This window comes from Sceloporus undulatus, chromosome 4 (assembly GCF_019175285.1).
Source record: "Sceloporus undulatus isolate JIND9_A2432 ecotype Alabama chromosome 4, SceUnd_v1.1, whole genome shotgun sequence".
Lineage (NCBI taxonomy): Eukaryota > Metazoa > Chordata > Lepidosauria > Squamata > Phrynosomatidae > Sceloporus > Sceloporus undulatus.
This window is the reverse complement of record NC_056525.1, coordinates 9,470,843-9,496,850: the sequence shown is the minus strand read 5'-3', so window position 1 is coordinate 9,496,850 and position 26,008 is coordinate 9,470,843. Positions and strand designations below refer to the sequence as shown.

At 43.6% G+C, this 26,008-nt stretch overlaps 1 protein-coding gene across 1 annotated transcript; it reads left to right on the top strand.

The window, feature by feature from the left end:
- The first annotated feature begins 3,412 nt into the window (after positions 1-3,412).
- On the top strand, positions 3,413-20,710 carry PPDPF (pancreatic progenitor cell differentiation and proliferation factor). The gene is made up of 5 exons (XM_042463997.1): positions 3,413-3,590; positions 11,025-11,115; positions 18,026-18,103; positions 19,132-19,228; positions 20,275-20,710. The coding sequence occupies exons 2-5, from the start codon at positions 11,061-11,063 to the stop codon at positions 20,387-20,389; spliced, it is 345 nt and encodes a 114-aa protein (XP_042319931.1). The 5' UTR covers positions 3,413-3,590; positions 11,025-11,060; the 3' UTR covers positions 20,390-20,710.
- The last annotated feature ends 5,298 nt before the right edge of the window (positions 20,711-26,008 follow it).

Below are 26,008 nucleotides of genomic sequence, written 5' to 3'. Positions count from 1 at the left end.
GCCATCTCATATTTTCAGCTGCTTTTAAAATACTCCAGTTTCTCTCTTATCCTCCCCCTTTGTCCTCAGCTTACTTCAGCTGCTGCAAACTGAGTTCAAGCGGTATACAAATAAATCATATTATTATTATTATTATTATTATTATTAAAGTGCAAAAAATAGTTTGCATTCAATTTACTCAGCAGACAGGAGAGGAGAGGGGAGGTGGGAGGCAAATCTTGTCATTCCCAGTATGCTCAAGCAAAAGCAAACTGTTGCAGCCTTTCCTATCTTATGTCTTCTTCCTCATTAATAAATGTTGCCACTGTGACCATACTCTGATGTTGCTTGGCTACATGTGCCCCAATTTTTCACACATGGCTCCATTTTCATCCATTAAATGTTGGAAAGTATGTGTGCTGGATTTCCCCCATATTCCTTTAAGATTCCTTTAAGGATGTTGACAAACTGGAGCACGTCTAGAGGAGGGCGACTAAAATGGTGAAGGGTCTGGAAACCATGCCTTATGAGGGAAGACGTATGGAGCTGGTATGTCTGGCCTGGAGAAGAGATAGTTAAGGGGTGATATGATAGCCCTCTTTAAGTATTTGAAGGGGTGTCACACTGAGGAGGGAGCAAGCTTGTTTTGTGCTGCTCCAGAGACTGGAACACGGAGCAATAGATGCAAGCTCCAGGAATAGAGATTCCACCTCAATGTTAAGAGGAACTTCCTGAGAGTAAGGGCTGTTTGACAGTGGAACACACTCCTTCCTCGGAGTGTAGTGGAGTCTCTTTCCCTGGAGGTCTTTAAACAGAGGCTGGATGGCCATCTGTTGGGGATGCTTTGATTTAGAATTCCTGCATGGCAGAATGGGGTTGGCCTGGATGGCCCTTGGGGTCTCTTCCAACTCTATGATTCTATGATTATTTGTCCCATCTTTCACCTCCAACTCCAAAGGCATCATTCAGCCACTTCATACCAGAGCTGGAACAGGTTAAGATTGTTAAAAGATGAAGAGGATGGGGAGGTTAAAATGGAAACCAGGAGTAGCGAAGGGAAGGAGTAGATATGGACTGGAGTGGACAAAGAGAAGAGAGGGTTGAAAGAGAGAAGAAATATTCAAGGACCAGATTCTCTAGAGCCATGGGAAACACACAGAAAAGGAAGTGGTTGTTCATTATTTTGAATGACACCACTGCCAATCTCCCCCAGCTTTAGCAAATACAGCCAATCAAAGAAATCAGGGTGCTAGACTCAGACTCTTGGAGACCAGGGTTCAAATCCCTGCTCAGCCATGGAAATATAATTTGGTGGCCTTGGGCACATCATACCCTTTCAGCCTCAATGGCAAAATTCCTCTGACCAAGAGCTCTTCCGCACTGCAGAAATAAAGCAGTTTGACACCACTTTAACTGTCATGGCTCTGTCTTCCCAGGAATCCTGGGATGTGTAGTTGTACAAGGTCTTTAGCTTTCTCTGCCAAAGTGTGCTGGTGCACCATCGAATTACAAATCCTAGGATTCTACAGGATCGAGTCATGGCAGTTAAAGTGGTGTCAGACTGCTTCATTTCTGCAGTGTGCATACACTCCAAAACCATTATTATTATTATTATTATTATTATTATTATTATTATTATTATTAAACTTTATTTATAAAGCACTGTCAGTCTTTCCAAGAAAACCCATACTTGGTTTGCTTTAGGGTCTCCATAGGTCAGCTTGAAGGCATGCATCAATCAATCAAAGATCTCAGCAGCATGAAAGTTTACACAATCAGTGAAAAAAAGATAAGCAACAATATTTTGTGGACAGCCTGTAAAAGCAGGAGATAAAGGCAGCAGAAAAGATAATCCCATCCACCTAAACCAGGAATTAATATAAATGCATGCAGGAATAAAAAGAGGATTTCCCAGACGTAAATCCAATCAGAAAGTTTCCTGGGGCGAAGGTTTCACAACTATGCTCCATCTATTTACATGCTCCTTGTGTCTCTCACCTTTCCACTTACTCCACCTGAGATAGAAGAGGCAGGGCATTGTAGCTACAAGTGGGTTGATGATGACTGAACTCCCCTCTTAATTTCAGCATTAAAGAGAGATTAAAACACATTTAAAGCATGCCGCAAATAAAGCGAAAATGGCAAGTAATTGTGCTAATGATTATCCCACGCAATTGCGCAAATAAAGGGATGTCGGAAATGTATAGTCGCTGAAATCCCAAAAGTAAAAAAGATGCGCATTAATGCTTCTTTGTGACCACTTTAATGGCAGGTTTTGTGCAATGTCGTGTGCGATCGTTTTGTGTAATTAGGCGATTTTTCCAGGATATTCATGGAATAAACTCTTCTTCGTGTGATAAACTCCTTTGGATTGTCCTCAGAGACAGGCAAGGAGTGAAACTACATGATGCACTAACATCAGTTTCTAAACTGAGGCTGTTGTACTTTGGACATGCCCAGGGTTGGACAACCTCCTTTTCCAGGACATGTCCTACATTTTGGACATCCTCCTTTTCCGGACATGTCCTAGCATTTTGGACATCCTTCCGTTTCCAGGACATGTCCTACAATTTTGGACATCCTCCTTTTCCAGGACATGTCCTACATTTTGGACATCCTCCTTTTCCAGGACATGCCACATTTCAACCTTCTGTCCAGAGGAGATTTTCTGAAGAAATTGGTAGTTCGTATGGCAGGCCAGAGGCCTCTCTGGGATAGAGAGGCCTAAATTTGTAAGATTTGTTTCAAAACGCACTGGAGACATAATCCAGTTTGAGACCGCTTTAACTGTCCTGGCTCAGTGCTAGGGAATCCTGGGAACTGTCACTACAAAAGCCTCTGAGGAAAAAAGACTGAAGACTAGGAAAGCCCATGCTGCCAACGTCTTTCTTTCAGTCACTTTCAAAACACACTGCAGAAATAATCCGGTTTGAGACAGCTTTAACTGCCTTGCCTCAGTGACAGGGGATCATGGGAATTGTAGTTTATTGTGGCACCAGAACTCTTTCTGGCAGAGAAGTCTAAATGTCTCACAAAACTACAATTCCCAGAATTCCCTAGCACTGAGCCAGGGCAGTTAAAGCGGTCTCAAACCGGATTATTCCCTGCCGTGTGTTCTGGGCCCTGTTGACTTCGAAGAAGGGCTTCCTCGTTCCCCAAAATCAAGGAGGCGAGTAGGCAGCCGGCTCCGAAAAGCGAGGTAGGCTCAGTTCCGAGACACGCGTGTCGGGGAGCGCTTGCACGGCTTTATAACGTGTGAGCGGGCGGACGCGTGTCACCTACTTTCCCCATCCCCCAGGAGCCAGAGGGGCGTGGTTAGAACAGGGGGCGTGTCCCTACTCTCCCCTCTCGGAGCCTCTCCTTTGAGAAGAGGGGCGGGATTAGAATTACTGTGACGTCACCACGGGCTGCATCTATAAAAGCCAGCGCCTGGAGCCTCCGCCTCGAACTTCCCCAGCGCCTTCTGGTGTGTCTTTGTGGACGTGGAGCGTACGCCCAGTATCTCCTTTGCAAATGGGCTCCGTCGCCTAGCCTTCCCCCCCCTGAGCCAGGTCACCTGTGATCTCAAGCCGGTCGGGGTCTGCTGGGCCTAGCACTAAGCAGGGAAAAAGGTAAGCAGGACTTTGGTGGAAATGACACAGACATCTCCCCATGGAGGAGCCTCCTGCTGCATGTCTCTCTACCAGCGCTGAGACTTCAACTCCCAGGGTTCCTGAGCATTGAGCGCAGTGACTGGGACTTCTGGGAATTGAAGTCCCAAAGTCTGGAGGCGGCTCAAAGGTTCAGAACCACTGCTACATACGTTGCATCTGGGGAGATAGTGCTTTCTCTGTCAAACACTGTAGTTCAATTCTGTTGAATGTTCCTTTAATTCTGATTTTTGGGGGGCAGGTTGTGGAATGGCGGTGTGTTTTTCCCATTGTGAACCGCTTTGTGTCCAAATTTGTATTTTTTTTGGGGGGGGTGTGAAATATAAATAAATATGATGATGATCATCATCATCTGTATATCTTCCTTCCTTCATTTCTTCCTTCCTTTCTTTCTTGCTTTACTGGATTGCCCCACTTGGAGTCCCAGTTTTGTTGGGGGGTATAAATAAATCATCTCTCTGTGTGTGTATGTATTTACACACGCATATGCATGTATTTTTATATGTGTGTGTATTTATATTTCTTCCTTACTTTACTGGACAGATGAAGATTTTGCCCCACTTCGAGTGCCAGTTTTGTTGGGAAGGGAATATAAAGAAATAATTGGTATGTGTATATATATATGTGTGTGTGTGCGCGCACGTGCACCTATAAAAACATACATATATATGTATGTGTTCATCTCTGTGTGTGCATGCATGTATATTTCTCTCTTCCTCGCTTTTCTGGACAAATGAAGATTTTGACCACTTTGAATCCCAATTTTGTTGGGGAGGAATATAAATAAATCATCTGTATATGTGTGTGTTTCGCTTTCTCACTTTACTGGACAAATGAAGATCTTGCCCCCCTTGAGTCCCAATTTTTTTTGGGCGGGGAGCGTCAAGCAGGGTATAAATAAATATTAACATCATCTGTATATTTCTTTTCTTTCTCTCTCTCCCTTGCTTTTCTGGACAAATAAACCTCTTCCTTGGCCCAAGGCTGCCTTGTCAAGGGAAGCTTCTCTTTCCCACTTACAAATTGTTATTGCAGTTGCTAATCTGCCTGTTTTAAGAGACCTGCCTGAACCTGAAACCAAGGAAGCTTGAAGCAAAGCAGGCAGAGGAATCCAAATGGACTCTGACCCTGAGTAGATTTTAGAAGGGAATGCCCCATAACTCCTCCATTAAATCTGGGGGGAGAATTGCAACCAGGGTATGCGGAGGACTTGACTTCTGAGTAATTCCCATGCCATAGGATTGGGTTCTTTGGAGTCCTGAGGGAGGGAGGCTTTGGGAAGAGTAGATTTCAGCAGTCTTTGGGGCAGCCATCTCTTAAGTGCCGTCTTTTCATTTTGGTTGTCTTTGCATCAGGATTTATTATTAAAAAGTTGGCGTGTAATATCCTTCAGGGTGACCAGACACGTCCTCCTTTTCCAGGACATGGCCTCCATTTCAGCCTTCTGTACAGGAAGAATTTCAAAATGTCCTCCATGTGGGGCATGGCTATGGCTGCCTCCACACTGCAGATATAATCCGGTTTGAGGCCACTTTAACTGCCATGGCTCAATGCTATGGAATTCCGGGAATGGTAGTTTAATCCAGTTGGTTTGACACCACTTTAACTGCCATGACTCAGTGCTGTGGACTTCTGGGAACTTGTCGTTTGTGCTGGCGTCGCAACAAACCACAAATCCCAAAACTCCATAGCACTGAGCCACGGAAATTAAAGTGGTGTCGAACCAGGTTACTTCTGCATTGTGGATGCAGCCAAGGAAGCATGAGTTTATATTTATATGAGCATCTTTACCTTTTCTTTGCCTATCATTATTATTTTTAGTGTCCTACATTTTGCTGTGCCTTGTCCTCCTTGGTGGTTCGGATAGCTAGTCCCCTGTTTGTGTGAATCCAATTTAACTCGGAGGGAATCGTGTCCAACAGTGGCTTGCTTGCGGTCTTGTGGCCATATTGGTTAAGGACCTGAGAGTCAAGACATCACTTCCATGCGCGCCCTTCATTTAGCCCAAGACTTTGGTTTTGTGAGAGTTTCTTGTATTTTTATTTTATTTTATTTTCTTCTCCCATCCTTAAAGTCTTGGCTCAGAAAGACACAGATCTCTGTCTTTGGGCAAAACAAGGTTGGGGAGGAATAGTGCAGGCTCCATATGGTTAGTTTGCAGCAGCTGCAAGCCAGTTCAGTCTGGTTTTTTGGCAGCTTAGCTGTGCAGTTTTTCCCATCAAGATTTTCTTTCTCTCCACCCCCTGAAAAACACACACTCACACACACGCACTCTTGATGTGAGAACTCTGCAACAAGGAAGACAAAGGATCTGAAGATCTTTCCACCCACAGGCAGTTAGTTGAAGGCAGACAGAGAAGTCACTGTTCTAATTTTTGCTTCATTTTCTTCCTCTTGCAAAAAGCTGCCACCAAAAAAAAAGAAAATGAAGAAAAGGGCTTTTCTGTCTTGGGGAGGGACACTTTAATATGTTTCTTTGTAATTGTCAGGTTAATGTTACAGCCCTAGATGATTTCCACATGAAAGGAAATGATTGTGTGAATCATTTCTTCTAGTAGTAGGTCAGTGGGGTGTGTATGCGCTCCAAGACTGGTACAAACCAGATTTCTGGTTTCCTGTACACAGCCTTAACTCCTTTAATGCCATGAAACTCCCCGTTTTAAAGCATAAAATGCTGATCCGAGCATCTTCCTTGCAAAGCTCTTCACCAGTAGATAGTTCCTGGGACAGTCAAGGGGTTTGGTGAGACCAACATAGGAGAGATTGTCATCTTCACATACACCTTTAAAAGTCCTGCAAGGGTTTCTCATCTTGGCACTGAAGAGCTTAGAAAAGTTACTTTTTAGCCTTTGATACTCAGAATCCTCCTACTCAGTGTAGAGTACCATTAGCTGGTGGATTCTAAGAGTTGTAATTTCAGAAAGTAAGCTTTCAAGCTCTTAATGTATCAACTACTCAAGATTCATTGTTGTGTGTCATTTCTGACATATGGCGACCCTAAAGCAAACCTGTCATGGGGTGTTCTTGGCATGTTTCTTCAGACAGGGTTTGCTCTTGCCATCCTCTGAGGCTGAGAGAATGTGGCTTGCTCAAGGTCATCTCATGGTTATCCATGGCTGAGTGGGGTTCAAACCCTGGTCTCCAGTGCCCTAGTCCGACATTCAAACCAGTACACCACACTGGCACTCAAGATTAGTGTATCCATATTTATACTGGTTGAAACGCCATTACCTGAAATGCTTGGGACCAGAGATATTTGGGATTTATTTTATTTTTGGAATACCTGTATTCATATATCCCATTATATATGTACATAATGATATATCTTGGAGATGGGACCCATGTTTATACACAACATTCACATATGTTTCATATACACTGTATATATTACACACAGCCTGAAGGTAATTGTATGGAATAGTTTTAATAATTTTGTGCATGAAACAAAATTGGTGTGCTTTAAGTCATCGGAAGGCAAAGGTGTCACTGTCTCAGCCACCCATGAAAGAAGTTTTGGGTTTTTTGGAATAATTTGGCTTTTGGAATTCTAGATAAGGGAAACTCAAGCTGTATGTACAAATGGGACCTTGAACAAGCTATTGCTGTGCCTCCTAAGTAAAATAAAAATATTCAGGCATTATTAATACAACATGTGCTATACTACTGTCTCCTTGGGATAGGTGCTGAGCTTGTTCTTCAAACCTGAATTGTCTGTGCATGCGAAACATCTCTTGTCTTTCATGAAGAGGCTTTACCTAGTTGCAAAGCATCCAGGAATGCCAGAGGGAAGATTCCTTTCATTTGACCAATTCAGCCTTCTTTTCCCACAACTGACCTACTTTTCTCTTGAGGTTGGCCTTTGTGGTTTTGACCAGACCTGTTGGGTGACCGTAACCTATTAATTAAAAAGTTTTCTGGGAACGGGTAGTTCCCCTCTATCTTGCAGAGCAAGACAACTGATTACTAAATATGGGCAAAGTATCTGACAGTGTTTAGGAGAAGGATGCAAGCAAAATATTGGCTGGTTGTGTGAAGTTAATCTCTGCTCCCTCCTGTCTCTTGTTTCCATCGCCTTTCCAGGCGCCAGGTCTGCAGTGGCAGAAGCAATTCTCTGACAGGCAGAACCAACCTGTTTTTCTTCAAAGTCAACTCCAACTTATGCTGACTCAAGTCCTTGGCAGGACTTGCTCATCAGAGATTTGCCACTTGCAGAAGAGTTTACCTTATGCAAGGTCACCTGGGGGGTTTCAAGGCTGGGTGGGGATTTGAACCCTGGTCTCCCCTAATACAGCAGCCATACTACTACACCAGGGGTTCCCAAGCTTTGAACCTACAGATATTTTGGACTTCAATTCCCAGATTTCCTGACTGTTGTCCATGGAAATTATAAGAATTCATGAACAGGTGAAGTTCCAGTAGACTGGAAGAGGGCAAATGTCCCCAGTTTCAAAAGGCAGGAGGAGAAGAGGACCCAAATGATTACCACTCAAGCAGGCTGGTATCAATACCAAGAATGATTCTACAGCAGATCATTAAACAGGCAGCCTGTAAGCACTTAGAAAGGAATGCCGCAATTACTAAAAGTCAACACGGATTTCTCAAAAACAGGTCATGCCAGACTAATCTTATCTCTGTCTTTTTTGATAGTGTTAAAAGCTTACTAGGTGAAGGGAGTGCTGTGGATGTAGCATATCTTGATTTCAGTAAGGCTTTCATCAAGGTCCCCCATGACATTCTTGCAAACAAGCTAGTAAAATGTGGGCTAGACAATGCGACTGTTAGGTGGATCTGTAGTTGTTTGACAGACTGAACCCAAAGGGTGTTCACCAGTGGCTACTCTTCATCCTGGAGGGAAGGGACTAGTGGGGTGCCACTGTAGAGGACCCAGTGCTATTCAACATTTAGCAGTGACTTGGATGATGGAATAGTGAACATGCTTATCAAATTTGTAGAAGACACCAAATTAGGAAGAGTAGCTAATATCCCCAAAGAAAGGATCAAAATTCAAAATGACCTCAATAGATTAGAAATCTGGGTCAAAATTAACAAAATGAATTTCAACAGGGAGAAATGTAAGCTATTACACATGGTGACAGAAAAAAATGAAATGCACAGATATAGGATGGGTGACACCTGGCTTGACAGCAGTGCATACAAAAAAGATACAGGAATCCTAGTACACCACAATCTGAATACTTGATTCTGCTTTGGTCAGGACTCCCCTGGAATACTGCATCCGGTTCTAGGCACCACAATTCAATAAGTATTTTGACAAGCTGGCGTATGTTTAGAGGAGGGTGACCAAAATGGTAAAAAGGTCTGGAAACCATGCCCTATGAGTGGTGGCTTAGGGAACTGGGTATGTTTAGCCTGGAGAAGAGAAGGTTAAGAGGTGACATGGTAGCCATGTTTAAATATTTGAAGGGATGGCATATTGAGGAGGGAGCAAGCTTGTTTCAGATACTTCTCCAGAGACTAGGAGCAATGGATGCAGACTAGAGGAAAAGAGTTTCTACCTAAACATTAGGAAGAACTCTCTGGTTGTTCAACCCACCCCCCACCCCCCATGAAACACCACCACAAAATATTTGTTGTCCTTGTCCTGTTAGCATGACTGAAGGGGATTGGACTGGATTTCCTTGGGGTCTCTTCCAGCTCTATGATTCTTTGGAATGTAATGTGATAAAGGAAGGTAGTACAGTAGAGTCTCGATTATCCATACTTTGGTCATCTGATATTCTGGATTATCCGACGTTGCGGCTGCTTGGGGGCGTGGCTGTAAGCATTTCTGTGCCCCAGACACGCTTCCAAACATGGTGGCTGCAGTGGGCAAGGAGAGAAGGGCGAGTGAAGCCTTGCCCCAAAACATGGCCCCAAGTGTGGCGGCGGCAGCGAGCAGGGTGAGTACCTTCAGACCCCAAAACAAGGGCCAAAGCATGGGCAACAGGGAAGGTGACAGGCACAGCCAGGCCCCCAAACACGCTCTCCGGATTATCCGACATTTTTAGTTATCCGACTGTCAGCCCACCTGTTTATGTCAGATAATCGAGACTCTACTGTACCTCTGCTAAATAAAGTTGGTAACAATGTGTGAATGTACAAAGTCCTTCAAGCACAAACTATTCATGTGTTAGTTTTTTGTGGAATTTTCGGGGTATGTGGCCATGTTCTAGAAGAGTTTATTCCTGACGTTTCACCAGCATCTGTGGCTGACATCTTCAGAGAATACTGACCTGGAAGAGAGAGTGTGTGTGTACGTGCACGCGCGTGCGCGCACCCACACACACATTGTGACCCTGGGTAAGGAGGAGTGATTCCCATGGTCACACAGTATATATATACCCACTCTCTTCCAGGTCAGTATTTTCTGAAGATGCCAGCCACAGATGCTGGTGAAACATCAGGAATAAACTCTTCTAGAACATGGCCTCATAGCCCAAAAAAAAACCATAAAAAACCATGGATACCGGCCATGAAAGCCTTCGAGTTCATAAATTATCCATATTGGCTGCAATTCCTCTCTTTTATAGGTGTTATATTCTTTAACATCCATTTTTGATGTCTTTTTGTGCCATCTCAAACAGTGTACAGTGGTACCCCGGGATACGAAATCACCGCGTTACGAAATTTCCGGGATACGAAAAAATTAAATAGGAAAAAACTGTTTCGGGTTACGTTTGTTTTTTTTTTCGGCTTACGAAAAAATTTTTGGTGCTTTTCGGCGCTTTTTCGCACGAAATCGCGGCTTTCGGCGCTAGCGGCTATGGCTTTTTCGGGTTGCGAAATCTTTCGGGTTACGAACGGCGCCGCGGAACGAATTATATTCGTAACCCGGGGTACCACTGTATATTCTTGTGAAGTGTCTTGCTGCAGCATAGGAACACTGATTATCAGAACAAGTTGATTAAATAGATTCTTATACTAGCCTTCAGAAATTGAGGCAGGTTCAGTGCTGACAGTCAATTCCTTGCACAGATGAGATTTCAATACTGGTGCCATTCTCTAAATGCTGATGACTTGTAAACTGAGCCATCGGATCATGTGTAACCATATGGAATAGAAGTTCACCTGAAATAGTCAGACACAGTGGGATACATGCTACATCTTTCTCTACCCTGAAGTTCAAATTGATATGTGCCCTTACTCCCTAGCCCTACCACCAATTAGAAATAAAGAGTAACTGGAATGTGACACACACACAGCTCACTTTCTGGAAAACATCACTTTTTTAAGGGACTAATTCCCCACACACTGAGGGATGTTCAGATGATTACCTCTTGCTATCTATGTCTCATAGATCTCTTCTGAAATGCATGATAGCAAACAAACCTGTTCATATGGACTTGCTTTATAGCTTTTCCCACCTTCTGATATGTTTTTTGTTTGGTCTCCTAGGGTTTACAACTTGCACAAGAACGAAGATCAAGAAACATGGCAGCAATCCCGTCAAGCGGCTCCCTTGTGGCAACCCATGACTACTATCGAAGTAAGAAAAGGGATGGGGAGGGTGGTACTTGCATGATAGCCATTCCAGGTTCAGTCTATGGCCCCTCTCAGGATCTATGTGGGTTTGTTGCTGTTGCATGCCTTCAAGTCATTTCCACTTTGGGCGACCCTGAGGTGACCCTGGTGTTTATCAGACGAGCTCTTAAAGAGGTACTATTCCAGTGTGACTCCTCTAGCTGCCTCCTGTTGCATGCTGGGATTGGCAGTTTTAAGGAGGGGTATTTAGAATTCTCAGGCAGAGAAGTTCAGCTCCTTAAAACTGCCAATCCCAGCATGCAACAGGAGGCTGCTAGAGGAGTCACACTGGAATAGTAGCTCTTTAAGAGCATAGTGTGATAAACATCCCTGTCACGGGGTTTGCTTGGCAAGATTTGTTCAGAGGAGGTTTTGCTGTTGCCTTCCCCTGAGGTTGAGTGATTGTGACTTGGCCAAGGTTACCCAGTCGGTTTCATGTCCAAGCTGGGAATTGAATCCTGGTCTCCAGAGTTGTAGTCCAGCACTCAAACCACTATGCCACACAAGCCTTCCTCTGGGTAAGTACGACTGAAAAACATTGGTTTCGGGCTTTGCAGAGCCACTGCTGATCAGAAACTGGTATGGATGGGAATCATGCAGCCTTCCATGTATGTCTGAACAGTAAGTCCCAACAGCCCTATCCAGCACAGCCAATGGTGAGGAATGCTGGGAGTTGCAATCCAACAACATCTGGAAGTCAGTGTGATTCCTTCTTCCTCCTAGGAAATGGATTGTTATTCTGTCTCTGTGCAGTGCTTGAGCCTCGGACCTGGATTAGGAAAGCACTGAACTGGAGATGTCAGTAGCATATCTCAGAAAGACGACTGCAAATGTTAATTTCAGCACAAATACTAAGGTTTTAAAAATAGGGGTCGGGAGGACACTGGAAATGTGGAAGAGAACTAGAGAAAAATACAGTGTGCTCGCGTTGTATGCGAGTACATTATACGCTGCTTTCTGCATACACTGAAAGTAGTGCTGCTTCTTCCGGCACCGTGCCCCGGAAGAAACAATGGTGTGCATGGCCACTGCGAGCACAAGCCCCATTACTTATAATGGGGCTCGAGCCAGCATAGCCAGTGCAAAGGAAGGCAGTGAGCTGCATTTTGGCAACACTTGGTATTCCACATGATTCACACCTCAGCCTGGGAGGTTTTTATCTGAGTCTAGTGTTCTGGTTAATTGAGAGAAGGGGAGATAGGGGAAGTATTTGTGTGTGGCGATGGTGGGACTCTTTTGTAAAACAAAGTTAAAAGGCTTCAGCTTTTCCCTTGGGTGGATGCACCATGACTTTGATTTCTTGTAATCTGGATCATGATGCTGTAATCCAATAGCTGTGCCTTGAATATTGGCAGTCCATTGTCATCTGGATACCATGTTGTCAAATAGCATGTGATTAAAATTAGCTGGTTTTGGATAACATGGACAATTTGAAGGTATTGCCGGTGTTAAAACAACCCCAAAAGTTGTTTTTTTCTTCAGTTCTTCAAACTTTCTTCAATTTCCCCCCTGTATTTATAGCTCCTACAGTACTTGAAGAAATTATTATGCACAGAAATACATTTTTTGCAGAAATAATTTTGTGAACAACCCACAGTTTCCAAATGGTTCTGCAAATTTTGTGTGTGTGTGTGTGTGTGTGTGTAAAATTTGCTATTTGTTGTGTCCAACCCAGCAGTCTTGCACATGAAACCCATGAGGATATCTTGAAACAGTGTTGTATTTTTAGAGTAAACATAGTGTTTAGCTGAACCCCCATAATTCTCCCATGAAACCACACCTATTTCTTGTGCTGAATAATTTTGTGCAACACTTTGGGATTTCTGAATACTGGGAAAGAACAGTCCAGAAATATTTATTCCTAAGCAATGAGAGAGCTTGTGGAAATTATTGACACACACTACCATGAAATAGTTAAATATTTACATCCCTATGGTCATTGATTCTCAACCTTTGGCACTCCACGTGTTCTGAGCACTGAAAATCCCTTCCAATTTGTTATGCCTGCTTGGGGCTTCTGGGAGGTGAAGTCCAAAATACAGGAATCCCTGTTAACAATTTGAAATCCTATTTGAAAAAAACAGGTTCTATTTGCGCCACCATAGTTACGTCACGAGTGCGCCAATGGTGTGATGTACGGACGCTATGCATCTGTTATGTCATAATGGCAGCGCCTGTGTACATGGGACGCCACCATTATTGCACCACTGGCACATATTAGGGTTAGGGACCATGTGATTGCTGCACAGTCCCTAACGCTAATATCAGTGCTTTTGCACGGTATGTACTGCACCAATATTTTGACAGCAGTTGATTCCAGGAGACAAATTGTCATTTGGCAAGTAGTTTGGCCAAATGAAATTTAAAAACTGGAATAACTTTTTGGAAACATCTGGAGGACGAATGGTGGAGAACCACTGCTCTAGATAGCATTTTATTCTTTCCTTTGGTAAAATACTGTCACATTGGTGCTCTGGAATGCATTTCCTAAAGGAATACTACTGTCTGATAACATCAGAATAGTAAATGTGTGGGATTTTTTTTTCAAATGACAAGAAACATCCGGAGGAGCTTTCTGGTGGTAAGAACTGTTTGGCTGTGGAATGGACTGCCTCTGGAGGTAGATGGACTCACTCCCCTCCACTTCAGGTTTCCAAATAGGTTGAATACCCACTTGGCAGGGATTTCTTTAGGAGCGTATTTGTGGAACTGGATAGATGGCAGTTGGAGTGCTTTTGAACTCTACAGTTCTACAACTTTACAAGAAAGGTGGAAGAGTTTTCTCAGACCAGGGTGCACAGATTGATCCATCTGTCTGATTAGGAAGGATCTGTTTTTCTTTTTTATGATCCTGCAAGACCTCTGGCAGACAGAGTGTTTAGGGGAGAGGCAGAGATTTCTGTAGCTTTTCCTAGAGTGTATAAAAGCAGTGGATGAAAATCATGTGATTTCCCACGTCCAACAAAATCTAGAAGGACACATGATTCCCACTCCTTATTTACACAACGAAACTACTGTTTTGGATGACATCTCTTAGAATTCTCTCCCCATCATGACCATCTGACAAAATCTTTTTTTTTTCTTTCTCCATTTCTTGGTGCTAGTAAATAAGTGTATGCATCTTGCTTGACCACCTCCTTGCTAGATAGTTGAGGTGTTCCTTCACAGTAATGTCCATGAGTTTTTTATATGAAGGAAAAGATGTTGCATAGGTACGAGTTCCCTAAAAGGCCGCATCCAACACTTGGCTAAACAAAAGTTGCTGTTAGCTGGTGGATTCTGAGTTGTCATTAGCTGGTGGATGGATGCATTGATCTGAAAGTGGAACAGCAGTTGAGTTGGAGGTATGGATTGTCCAGATTCTACTAATCTTTGCCAACAGTTTGTGAGAGCAGCTATTGAACCAATGAGTCTAATGCTCCACGACAATTAAAAAATTCATTAATTGACAAGTAGTGTATTTTAGACCATTCCCATGCTCTTAAACCGGTGTCCTCAGACTTGTGGACTGAATTTCTCTTGAGCGATCCAGCTTTATGCAATTGGAAGGGGGCTCAAAGGCCATGAAGTCCAACTCCTGCCATTCAGGATTACACAATTGAAGGGGTCTCAAGAGATGTCCATCAAACCTCTATTTAAAGATCTCCAGAGAAGCGTCAACCACCGTTCAAGGCAGTTTATTCCAATGTGGAATAGCTCTTACTGACAAGACATTCATCCTAATGCTTAGATGGAATCTCAGTTCTTGCCATTTGACATCCATTAGCTTGTGTTCCAGTCTCAGAAGCAGCAGAAAGCAACCTTGTAGCACCCAGAACTGGTATTCTAGCTGATGTCTGACCAATGCAGAACAAAGTGATACTGTTATGTCTCTCAATCTCAAAGGAGAAGCCAGCGCTGGAAAGAATGTTGTTAGTCTGTACTTCTGCTTCCAGACAATCCTTTGTGAAAAGTGGCACTAAGTCAGGTGGAAAACAAACAAACAAACAAGCTTCATTTATATACCGCCTTAACAGTGTCTAAGTGGTTTACAACTGTAAGCTAATTTGCCCCCAACAATCTGGGTACTCATTTTAGCGATCTCCTTGGAAGGATGCAAGCCTGAGTCAAGCTTGAGCCCTTTTGCTGGTCTTGAACTCACAACCTTGTGGTTTTGAGTGAGTGGCTGCCGTACAGGCATTTAACCACTTGCAGAATCTTCCCAGTAATGTCAACCTGCACCTCTTAGCATTCCTACACAGCTGGGAATTATAGTTCAGCAACATCTGGAAGCCATGCAATTTCTACCTTGGCATTAGATTTGTAAAAATGTATCATTCTCCAGGTTGAAATCAAAAGCTCCAATAAGTGTCAGTGTCTCCTTAACAGACCTCCATTTTGTTGTTGTTGTCTGTGTTCAAGTCTTATGACAAGCCTATCATGGGTCTTGTATGCTTGACAAGATTTGTGCAGAGGGAATTTGCCCTTGCCATCCCCTGAAGCTTGAGTGTGAATTGCCCAAAGTCACTCAGTGGGTTTTCATAGCTGAGTGGAGATTCAAACCCCGTTCTCCAAAGTTGTAGTCCAACCCTCAAACCAGAACACCATGCTGGCTCTTTAGACCCCCAGAGCAAAGATGGGGATGATAAATGATAGCCATTAGGGCTGAAGGGCGGAGTATAAAACCACAAACAAACAAACAAATAAATGTTTTCTGAAACTTCTTAACCTATGGCCCCTTGAGTCTCATTCTTTCAAGAAAGGCAGAATAAACATTGGCCTGTTACAGACAGCCAAAATAAAGCTGCTTCGAGTCACAGTGGAGGTATGATGTTTCAATGATGCATGTGTCCTAAGAGTCCAGAAGTCGCACCAAAGCCACACTCCAGCCCTAAGGACTAGAGCGTGACTTTGGTGTGTCTTCTGGTCTCTTAGGACGCATGCATCATTGAAACATCATACCTCCACTGTGACTCGAAGCAGCTTTATTTTGGCTGTCTGTAACAGGCCATTGACTGTATCAACAGAACATCCAAGCGTTGAAAACAAGCATGCAGTGAACTCTTGAGAATTCCACTTTTTCGTTCCAGCTGTAAATGCATAACAGAAAAATGGCACGTTTCTTGTCTCTTTCCCCATCCATTGTTACGGAAGGAATAAATTATGAGTGAGACACTAGCAAGCTGACACAGCCCTTTTCCATGAAGCTCAGTTGCACAAGAGTGCTATGCAAGAGCAATTGCTGTGTCCAGAATACATATTCCATTGTGGGAGTCAACTAACAGTGAGTCCCTTTAGCTGAAAGTGTTAACTTCTGGCAGTGTAGGTGGCACATGGAACTGCACATAAAAAGCCTTTAGAGCACAATGGTTCAAGAAAGTACAGAATGCTGGCTGTGAGTATTTTAGCATCCAAGGCTCTTGGCATTTGAAGCATATCCTTTTCATCCCGAGCACAAACAAGCTCTTTGCTTGGATTCTACCCAATCACTGCACCCTCCCCACCTTAGTTATTTGCTAGAACAGAACCACAGTCCTTTGTTATGAATGTTCTGCTTCAGCCAGTTGTGAAATTAGGAGAATTGCCAGATGCTCTTAGAAGCAAATGTTATGTCAGCATAGAAGGCTGACTTACATTAAATAAGGCTGTTCATCCATCTTGTTTATCCTTGGTATGTATTTATTGAACATATGCACCACCTTTAACCCAGGATGGGCTCCAAGGCAGCTTACAGTAATTTAAAACAGGATTTAAGCTAAATATCTTACTTCAGAAAAAGCTTTTTTTAAAGTAGTGGGACACCTTAAGTTGTTGGACTGCAGCTCCCAGAAGCCTCACCAGTAGTAAGAAATGCTGAGAGTTGCAGTACAGTAATATCCGGAATACCCAAAATTCCTCGCTCCTTCTTGGCAGTGTTATCTCCATGGTTCTTGTTTTAGTATAAAGTCAAAGGCTTTCATTGCTGGCATCCATAGTTTTTTGTGGTTTTTTCAGACTATGTAGCCACGTTCTGGAAGAGTTTATTTTCTGAAGATGCCAGCCACAGATGCTGGTGAAACGTCAGGAATAAACTTTTCCAGAACAGAGCCACATAGCCCCAAAAAAACACAAAAAACTATGTTCTTAATTTAGTTTGGTCTCAAGGGGTAGAAGTGATCTTGCCCTCCAGAAGTTGGGCTTCAGGTTCTTTAAGTCCTAGGCAGCATAACCATTGGTGAGGAATGGCTGGGAGTTTTAATCCAGAAAGGACCAGGAAGGCCACATGTTCCCATCCCAGAGTAGGCTCTCTTATCTTAATATCTTATCTTAATAATAGTATCATAACAACAAGAAGTATCTTAATAATAAACCTGGGGGGAAGCAAAGAGCCAGAGGCCCAACATTGTGCCAGGATGTCTGGAATTTTTAATCAGATGTATCAGATATCCAAAACATTTATGGTATAGTGCCATGATCATATACTCTTAACTCATTCTTTTCCAAGCAGGCAGATGTGTTGGACTACAACTCTCATTGCCAGCAGCCTCTGTGACCAATAGCTGGTAGTGATGGGAGCTGTAGTCCCAACCCATCAAGTAGGTGCCTAGTTGGCAGACACCACTCTAACCAGGAGTGTCTGTCTCTTCTCCCATTTTTGCAACTCATTGAGCATTTAAAACCTCTGAAGAAAGTTCTCAAATACTACAGCAGTGTTGTGAGCCCCATGACTTGTTGAGGTGATCTTGATTTTCACCTCCTCAGATGTTTTATGGTTGATACCTCTTGCTAAATCGCTTGGGAACATGGAACTCTACCTTGCATAAAAATGGCCATTTCCAAAGTGCAACAGAAGTACCAATATTGTCAACAGGCTGTGTGGTTTGGGTGTCTCTAACAGGGTGTGGTGTGTCTTGCAGGGCGTCTGGGTTCCACTTCCAGCAACAGCTCCTGTGGAAGTGCAGAGTACTCTGGGGAAGTCATCCCACATCATCCAGGTCAGTATCTTGGCTTCTGTTGTAAGCTAATTGGAGTCCCAGTTTTGGGGCAGGGATTGTTGTTGTGTTCTTCAAGTTATTTCTGATCTTAAGGTAAGGTTTTCTTGGAAAGATTTCATCAGAGTGGGCTTGCCCTTGCCTTCCTCTGAGGCTGAGAGAGTGTGACTTGCCCAAGGTCACACAGTGGGTTTCCATGGCCAGGCAGGTAGTTGAACCCTGGTCTCCCAGAGTCCTAGTCCAGCACTCAAAACTCTGGCTATTATAGCTATTTTCCAACCCTCTTACTGGAACAACAATGATGGTTTGAGTTTAAACATTTTAACTTTAACAGTTTATTGACAGTTGTTAATTGTTAGACTTGTATCCAGTGACAATTGCTTCTTTTTAATCACTAGCTAGCCTGATCAAACTCATTGAACTGAATTTACCGTAATCTCATGGTTGACTCTAACAGTTCAAGATGCATTTATTGGTAGCTAAATGTGGCTTGAAGGCACACGCACAAAGTAGTGTGCTACAGTAGTCAGATTGTAGGACTTGCTGCCACAAGGTGTAGCAATGACTGCCAGTTTATCCTGCTATTAAATTCATGGAGGACTGAGCTTTCATTGGTATCTTTTATAGTGGTTTGTATCAATTCTAGTGACACAAGCACTATGTGTGTACATCTGTTGGTGGAGAACCTAAGGTGGAGGGTGCAGTTACTAGAGTCCTGCTGGTGGGCATCCCAGAAATAACTAACTGGCCAGTATGCAAACAGAATATGGGATTAGATAAACCATCAGACCAATCTATCATGTTTTTTTATGAATTTATGAACTCTGTCTTGGAAACCCTCAGACTGGACTGGTCATCACAAGGAGTGCTGCTATATATGAAATCTCCCAGTAATGAATGAATGTGCATTTTGTAGCAGAAATAGCTTTGCTGTTTCACATAATGTGAATTGGCTCCATCTCTCCATTGGTAATTAATTTTCAATTTATTCTGCTACTGGATTTTCAGAGGGTCTCTTTTTCTTAAAACAGGACTCCCCAAGTCTGATCCTGGACACTGGTGGGCAAGCTTCTTCTTTGGAAAACCAACCCATCCAGTCATGACAACTGTATCGGAATCCCCAGAGAAGTATGTGGCAGTGGGGTGAAGTTGGAAACAGAGCCATATGTGTGAAAGGAGAGTGAGAGTGCACCCCTTCACACTACACAATTATAGTGCTGTTATTCCACTTTTATTGCCATGTTTCCATCCTATGGAATTATGGGATTTAAAGTTTGGTAAGGCACTAGAGTACTCTAAGAATTCTAAATGCCTGGCCCTGAAGTACAAAAGTCATGATTTCATAGGATGGGGCTATGTCAGTTAAGTATAGGTTGCGTTTCTCTTATCCAAAATGATTGGGACCAGAAGCATTTGGAATTCTTTTTTTCTGATTTTGGAATCTTGGTAGATACTTAACGAAATATCTTGGAGATACACACATAGCCTGAAGGTAATTTTTTCATAACATTTTAAATAATTTTGTGCAGGAAACAGTTATGTACACTGAAAGCAAAGGTGTCACTATCTTAGCTACCCATGAAACAGATTTTAGAATACAGTAGTCCCTCCACATTCACTGGGGTTAGCAGTGATGGACTCCCATGAATGTGAAAAAATACAAATAAAAAAAAAACACTTCTTTTTACCTAAGAGAACACCTCTCTAGGAATCTCCAGGCCCTCCAGTTCAGCTCTATGGTCAACATCTGCCAGAAGTTGATCATAGAATCATGTTGGGAGGACCTACAAATGTTTTCTCCAGGAACTAATAGGTTTCCAGCACAACTTTAATGGTCAACTTCTGGCAGGGTTGTGCTGGAGAACCTAGAGATTCATAGAGAGAACATATTTATCAAAATCATACATAATCAAATCCACAAAATTCAGAGCCGCAAATGTGGAGGGCCAACTGCATTTTGGTTTTTGGAATTCCAGATAAGGGAGATTTACTCTGGCGCATTAATTCTGTAGTGTGACTGCCAGATATTTGACCAGAGATGAATGGTTGTTGGAAAACTGAAGGACCTTCTTACTGTGGATGGGTGGGGGATATTGATTTTTGAGAAGCAAAGATGTTTTTTAACCCACCATGTTTTCTTGTTCTCCTTCCCTTTTGCTTTTCCAACTATGTAGCTCAGGCACTTTCCAGGTGGCAAACGGCATGATCACATGTGGCCTGGCTCAGGAAATGATGAGGAAGCGCCACGCCAGCGAGCCCAGCAAAACCAACACCGGTCCCACTGCGTGAGGAAGCTGATGGCCCGCCAGCTGGCCCTTCTGACTTGGAAGGCTAGGAGTCAGAGTCCATTTTCCACTCCCCCTCCCTGTAGAGTAGATAGGCTGCTTCGAGTACCACTTTAGACGTAGGTTTTTATAAAAACAAAAATGCCAACTTAAAAAAAACAAAAACAAATCTTCTACACCATCTTTTTCTACTCTTTTCCTTTTTGGTCAATGCAGCTACGTCTTTTTTTTTTCCCCAACAAAGCCTTGGTTACATGCTTTTTTTTTTTTTGTATTTTGTACTCGTCTACAGAAATTAATAAAGCCTGAGCAGCCTTTTACATGATTAGTGTGTGACTTGATTTCTTGTCAAATTTAGCAAACTTTGAGAAACAAAATTCTGTGCTGGTTTTCTGACTGGCCCTGCATTCACACTGCAGAAAAAGTGGAGTGCGCTGACATCACAAGAACCTACCATTCCCAGAAATCCATAGCACTGAGCCATGGCAGTTAAAGTGGTGTCAAACCAGATTATTTCTGCAGTGTGGATGCAGCTGATGCCATATAGCTCATTGTGGTCAATCCCTGAAAACCTGATAGAATCAGGAACTTTTTACTTGCTGGTGGAAGCAGAGCAAGGAGGGAGACATCCTTGCCTTCTGAAAGAGGGCAAGGGGGAGTTCCAAAGCCTGAGATCAGTCAACAAGAATGCCCTCTCCTTGTTGATACTAAATGAGCTTGGAAAGGATCAGAGAGAAGGACCCCTCCTGAAGATCTTCTCTTTTACTAATTTTATCATGCCTTTCCCTCCTAATGTGACTCAGGGCAGCTTAGAAATGATTAAAACCAGTAAAAAGCCAGTATGGTGTAGTGATCTAAGTGTTGGACTAGGACACTGGGAGACCAGGGGTCAAATACCTGTTCAGCCATGGAAACCTGCTGGGTGACCTTGAGTAAGTTACACACACAGCCTTTGAGGAAGGCAATCACAAGCCACATCTGAACAAGTCCTGCCAAGAAAACCCCATAATGGGTTCACCTTAAGGGTCACCAGAAGTCAGAAATGACTTGGAGGCACACAATTTTTATACAGAACATAATTTTTTAAAAAATGATTAGATAGCCTATTGTTAAAACCACTTAAATTCACTTAAAGACTTAAAGTCAACAAAACAGTATAGCATAGAAAACAATTGAAAACCCATCACTGTCAAATTTAAGAGCTTTAGGAAAGCTAAGAGCCTGATGGAATAGTAATGTTTCTGCTTGCTGAGGGAGGGAGTTCCAAAGTCTGGGAGCACCAACCAAGAAGGCCCTCTCCCTTGTTCCCACCAAATGAGCCTGATTGGGTAGTGGGATGGAGAGAAGGGCCTCTTGCAAAGTTTAGAGCTCTAATGGGATCAAATGGGAAGCTGTGGTTCTTCAAAAATTCTGGACCCAAGTAGACATATTGGTTGGGGGGATTGTTTGGAGTTCCAGTCCACAAAAGTAGCATCAGGACACCTAAGTTCCAGGCTGCACACTGCCCTACTTTACCTCAGCCTGGTGCTGTCCATTTTGATTATCCTCAGCTCTCAGAGGTCTTTTCCATCTCCTCTACTTGATATATTTTAGGTGTAGATATCAGGGATTGAATATAAAACCACTGTTGTGGAAAATTGGTGGGAATTATGCAGCCCTCAGATGATGTAGAGACTGCAACTCCCTCAATTCCTCACCATTGATTTGGCTGAGATTCATGGGCCTCACAGTCCAGCAGTACATGGAGGACTACACTATTGACAATCTGATGAAAAATGAGATCTACCACTTTCCTTCCTAGCCAGCTCAAGATAAACCTTTCCAGGTTGACTTTCCCTCCTGGGAATCAAAGTTTTGCACCAAGTCTTCTGGGAGTTGGTTCTAGGACAGAAATGGACAGTCACCAGTGACCTAGGGCCAGCACTTTATCCCACAAGACCTCAGAGGCATGGCCCTCATAACTGATTAATTCGTACTCAATAGACTGCACTGAAGGGGATCAGGGAGTAATTTTGTCATGTTTTGGGGGGCCCTCATGCAGTTCTAGACCCAAGGAAAGGATTCTTCAGATCAGAAGTCATTGTGGGGAAGGAGGACACTCTTCCCAGGCCTAAAACAGTCCCCCGTGCAATTTGGAGGACACAGAAGGTCAGTTTTACAAACAGCATGGTGGGCATTTTGAGGATCACAACTAGCCCATGGGCTATCCTATTCTCACTCCTGTTCTACAATGTGCGTTTGGCGCTCACATATTTGTCTACTAGTGTAGCCAAGAACAGTACAGTAATTGTTGATCTTTGGCAGTCCAGATATTTCAGTTCCCAGAATCGCTGGCTGTTGCTCATGCCACCTGGGATGTTTTGATATTAAGGACTAAACTAAAGAGCCAACAGTTGAGAAACATTGGTCTAGACCAGGGGTAGGCAACCCTTTTGAGCCAGGGGCCGGGTTGCTGTCCCTCAGACAACTGGGGGGCCGAAGCCAAAAAATAAATAATTAAATTTTTTTAAAAAATTAAATAAATAAATAAACCAGGACAAATGTAGGACAAAATTTTCAAATGGAGGGCACTTTTAAATAAAAAATGAAGGACACGCGAAAAAATTTGCTGATTTTTTAAAAAAATGTTAATATAAATGCATGTTTCTGAGGCTTCTATAGACAATTGCCCCACCATGCCCCTTGCGTGAGACGCCAAAGGCCCCGGCGGCAATCGGCGGCAGGACCGGGCTGGGGCCGGTCCCAAGGCCTCGCCGGGCCGCATCCGGCCCGCGGGCCGCAGGTTGCCTACCCCTGGTCTAGACCATCCTGTGTGTGTTGTAGAGGGGAGATGGTTAAGTTCTCCCATGTGACAACTTTCCCTCTCATGGACATCTTATGGGAGAGAAATTCTTCAAGCTTTTGAGGAACTGAAGAATTCCCCAACTTGGATCAAGGGTCCTTGGTATCTCTTGGGGTTCAGTTCCAGGACCTCCCATGGATACCAAAATCTGTGGATGTTCAGGTCCCATTAAATACAATAGATAGTAAATTGGCAAAATCAAGATTTGCTTTATATAAAATGGCAAAATCAAGATTTGCTTTTTGGAATATATATAATATTTTCAAGCCGTGGATGCTTGAAATCCATTGACACAGAGAGCTGACTGTTCTTAGAAAATGGTTGATAGCACAACTCATCTAGGGGTAGCCGTGTTGGCCATATAGCAAATCCAATAACACCCAAACAAGGATACCTTTATTGGGCCAACCCAATTACGTGTTGCAAGCTTTTGAAGTTTTGGCTTCTTCATCAGGCAAACAGGAGAAAGAAATTGAAGATGTTAGTTGTTAGGCCTGTGGTAGCACTCAACAAGGTTTTCTGTTGCTGGTGTTAGTTCAGATGGCAGGGAAGGCTATCTGCAGGCCAGCACTTCCCCCTTTGGCCATGTCACTGGTAGTTTTTCAAAGACAAGCAAATTTAATGTCCATTTGCAATTCAAAGATGTTTCCTTGGAAACCAGCATGTCTTCTTCCTTTGTGAAGCCACAGGTTCCTATATAGGTAGAGAACACTTAGGCCCATTACAGACGGGCCTGCAAATACGGACTGGGTCCGTATTAGGGTTAGAAAGGGGCGTCACTTCCTGATGCCCCTAACCCTAATACGGACCCAGTCCGCACAAAATGGCGGCGGCCGTTCCACATGGCCGCCGCCATTATGACATCACGACTGCGCCACCTCCAAATGAGCGCCCTTTCCGTGGTGCAAGAAGGAGCTCCAAAACGGAGCTCCTTTTGGGGTTTGCGTCGCTGGGTGCAGCCTTTACATGGCTGCGCCCAGCAACGCAGAGGAGAAAGGGGCCAAGCAGCCCCTTTCCTCCTCCCCGCCGTCGCCGGGTGTCCTTAGGGCTTGAAGCCCCAAGGACACCACTTTCCAGGCAGCAGGGAAGCGGCCTTTTGCTGCTTCCCCGCGGCCTGCAAAGCGGCAGATCGGGGCCTCAGAGGCTGCTGGTCTGGCAGCTGAGGCCCTGATACAGCGGGGAAAGGGGCGGGTGCAGGCCGCCCTAAATGGGCGGTCTGTAACCCGCCTTAATTTCTCAAGACGTCTTCGGTATCTGAAGACTGTAGGCTTCAACTTAACCTCAAGGCTGCAGCTGCATGATGTTTTTCTAGAGCCCTGGTTTGAAAGGGGGATTGCTTTTCATATGGAGCAGTCTTTTGCAGCATTGCTCCATGGAAACATCTAGCTTTGGATCAAAACCAGGACTTCTGTGCATTGCTTTTGTTACTGGCCAGAGACATGGTGATCCTATGAATGAGACACTCCCAAGAAAAAATAAGAAGTGTCTGCTCAAGTCTTGCAGACTCAGGGCCATGGCTTTTTTGATTGAGATAATCAACCTGTAATGTGATCTTCCGGAGATATGACTCATTAGAAAAGATAATAGAACTGGGGGAAAGAGGAAGACCACATTACAGATGGATATACTCAATCAAGGAACCCACAGCCCTGAGATTGCAAGACCTGGGCAGGGCTGTTGATAATAAGGTGATTTGGAGGTCTCTCATTCATAGGTTTGCTTGCCATGTATCAAAGTCAACTTGATGGCAATTAACATCACTGTTTTCCTACTGCCTTCTGCTTTGCCAAGAGTTCCCAAGTATGATAAACTCAGTTGTTTTAGCTTCTAGTGAAATTTCAGGCTTCTGTGTATAAAGCAGGTGTTCTGTTTCACTGAGCTGTGACCCTGTCTGAAAGTACATGATTAACCAGAGGCAGCTTCAAGACCAGTTGCATACACACGAGGCATGAAATTCCTGAAAATCTGCTTTCATATCCATATTGTCAAGCTCTTGCCTATATCCAGTAGCACTTGAGAAGGTTTTCTGTAGTTTTGGTTTTCCAATGGACTTGTCAGCTTCCAGTGACAACTAATCTAGCTAAACCCCAATATCAGGAGCAGAATACCAACCAGCAAGGCAATTGGACTGTGGGTTGATAATGGAATTAAAGCAGTTCTGAATGAGGGTGAATAAATTGCACAGAAGTGGAAAGGAAGTTCTAGATCTCTTTGACTGCACAGGCCTTTGTTCTGATTCAGTATGGCTTTAATATTCTTGAAACACTAAATCTACAAAAAACTTATGCTACTTCTTTCATATAGTCTCAAAGTTGCTGCAAGATCCCTTTGCATACTTGTATTCCAGACTAACATGGTGATGTCTCGGAATTCTTCAACTCAGGCTTTGGGCATAAAAAATTTGCTTGGCTTGCATAAATTAATTTTGGGGGAAAGCCTCCCCTGGGCTTAAAAGGCTCAAAGGGGAGTGGAAACATGGTAACTATGACCCCATTCTCCCCAGAAGACACTAAAGGGGGGATTTTTTAAATCCCTGGGGGCCACACAATGGCCCAGGGGGCCACATGCATCCCACAGCATGCGCTTCTCCACTGAACCATGAAACCCACTGGGTGACCCTGGGCAAGTCACACTCTCTCAGCCTCAGAGGAAGGCAATGGTAAACCCCCTCTGAACAAATTTGCCATGAAACCCCCATGATAGGTTTGCCTTAGGGTTGCCATAAGGGAAATAAGTTGGAGGCGCACAACAACAACAACAACAACAACAACAACAAAACTT

What these genes read in the sequence shown, in the direction of transcription:
- PPDPF (XM_042463997.1), top strand. Translation starts at nt 11,061, where the DNA reads ATGGCAGCAATCCCGTCAAGCGGCTCCCTTGTGGCAACCCATGACTAC. An exon ending in AGTCATCCCACATCATCCAG is followed by an intron (nt 18,104 to 19,131) that starts GTCAGTATCTTG and finishes TTCTTAAAACAG; the next exon opens with GACTCCCCAAGTCTGATCCT. An exon ending in GTATCGGAATCCCCAGAGAA is followed by an intron (nt 19,229 to 20,274) that starts GTATGTGGCAGT and finishes CCAACTATGTAG; the next exon opens with CTCAGGCACTTTCCAGGTGG.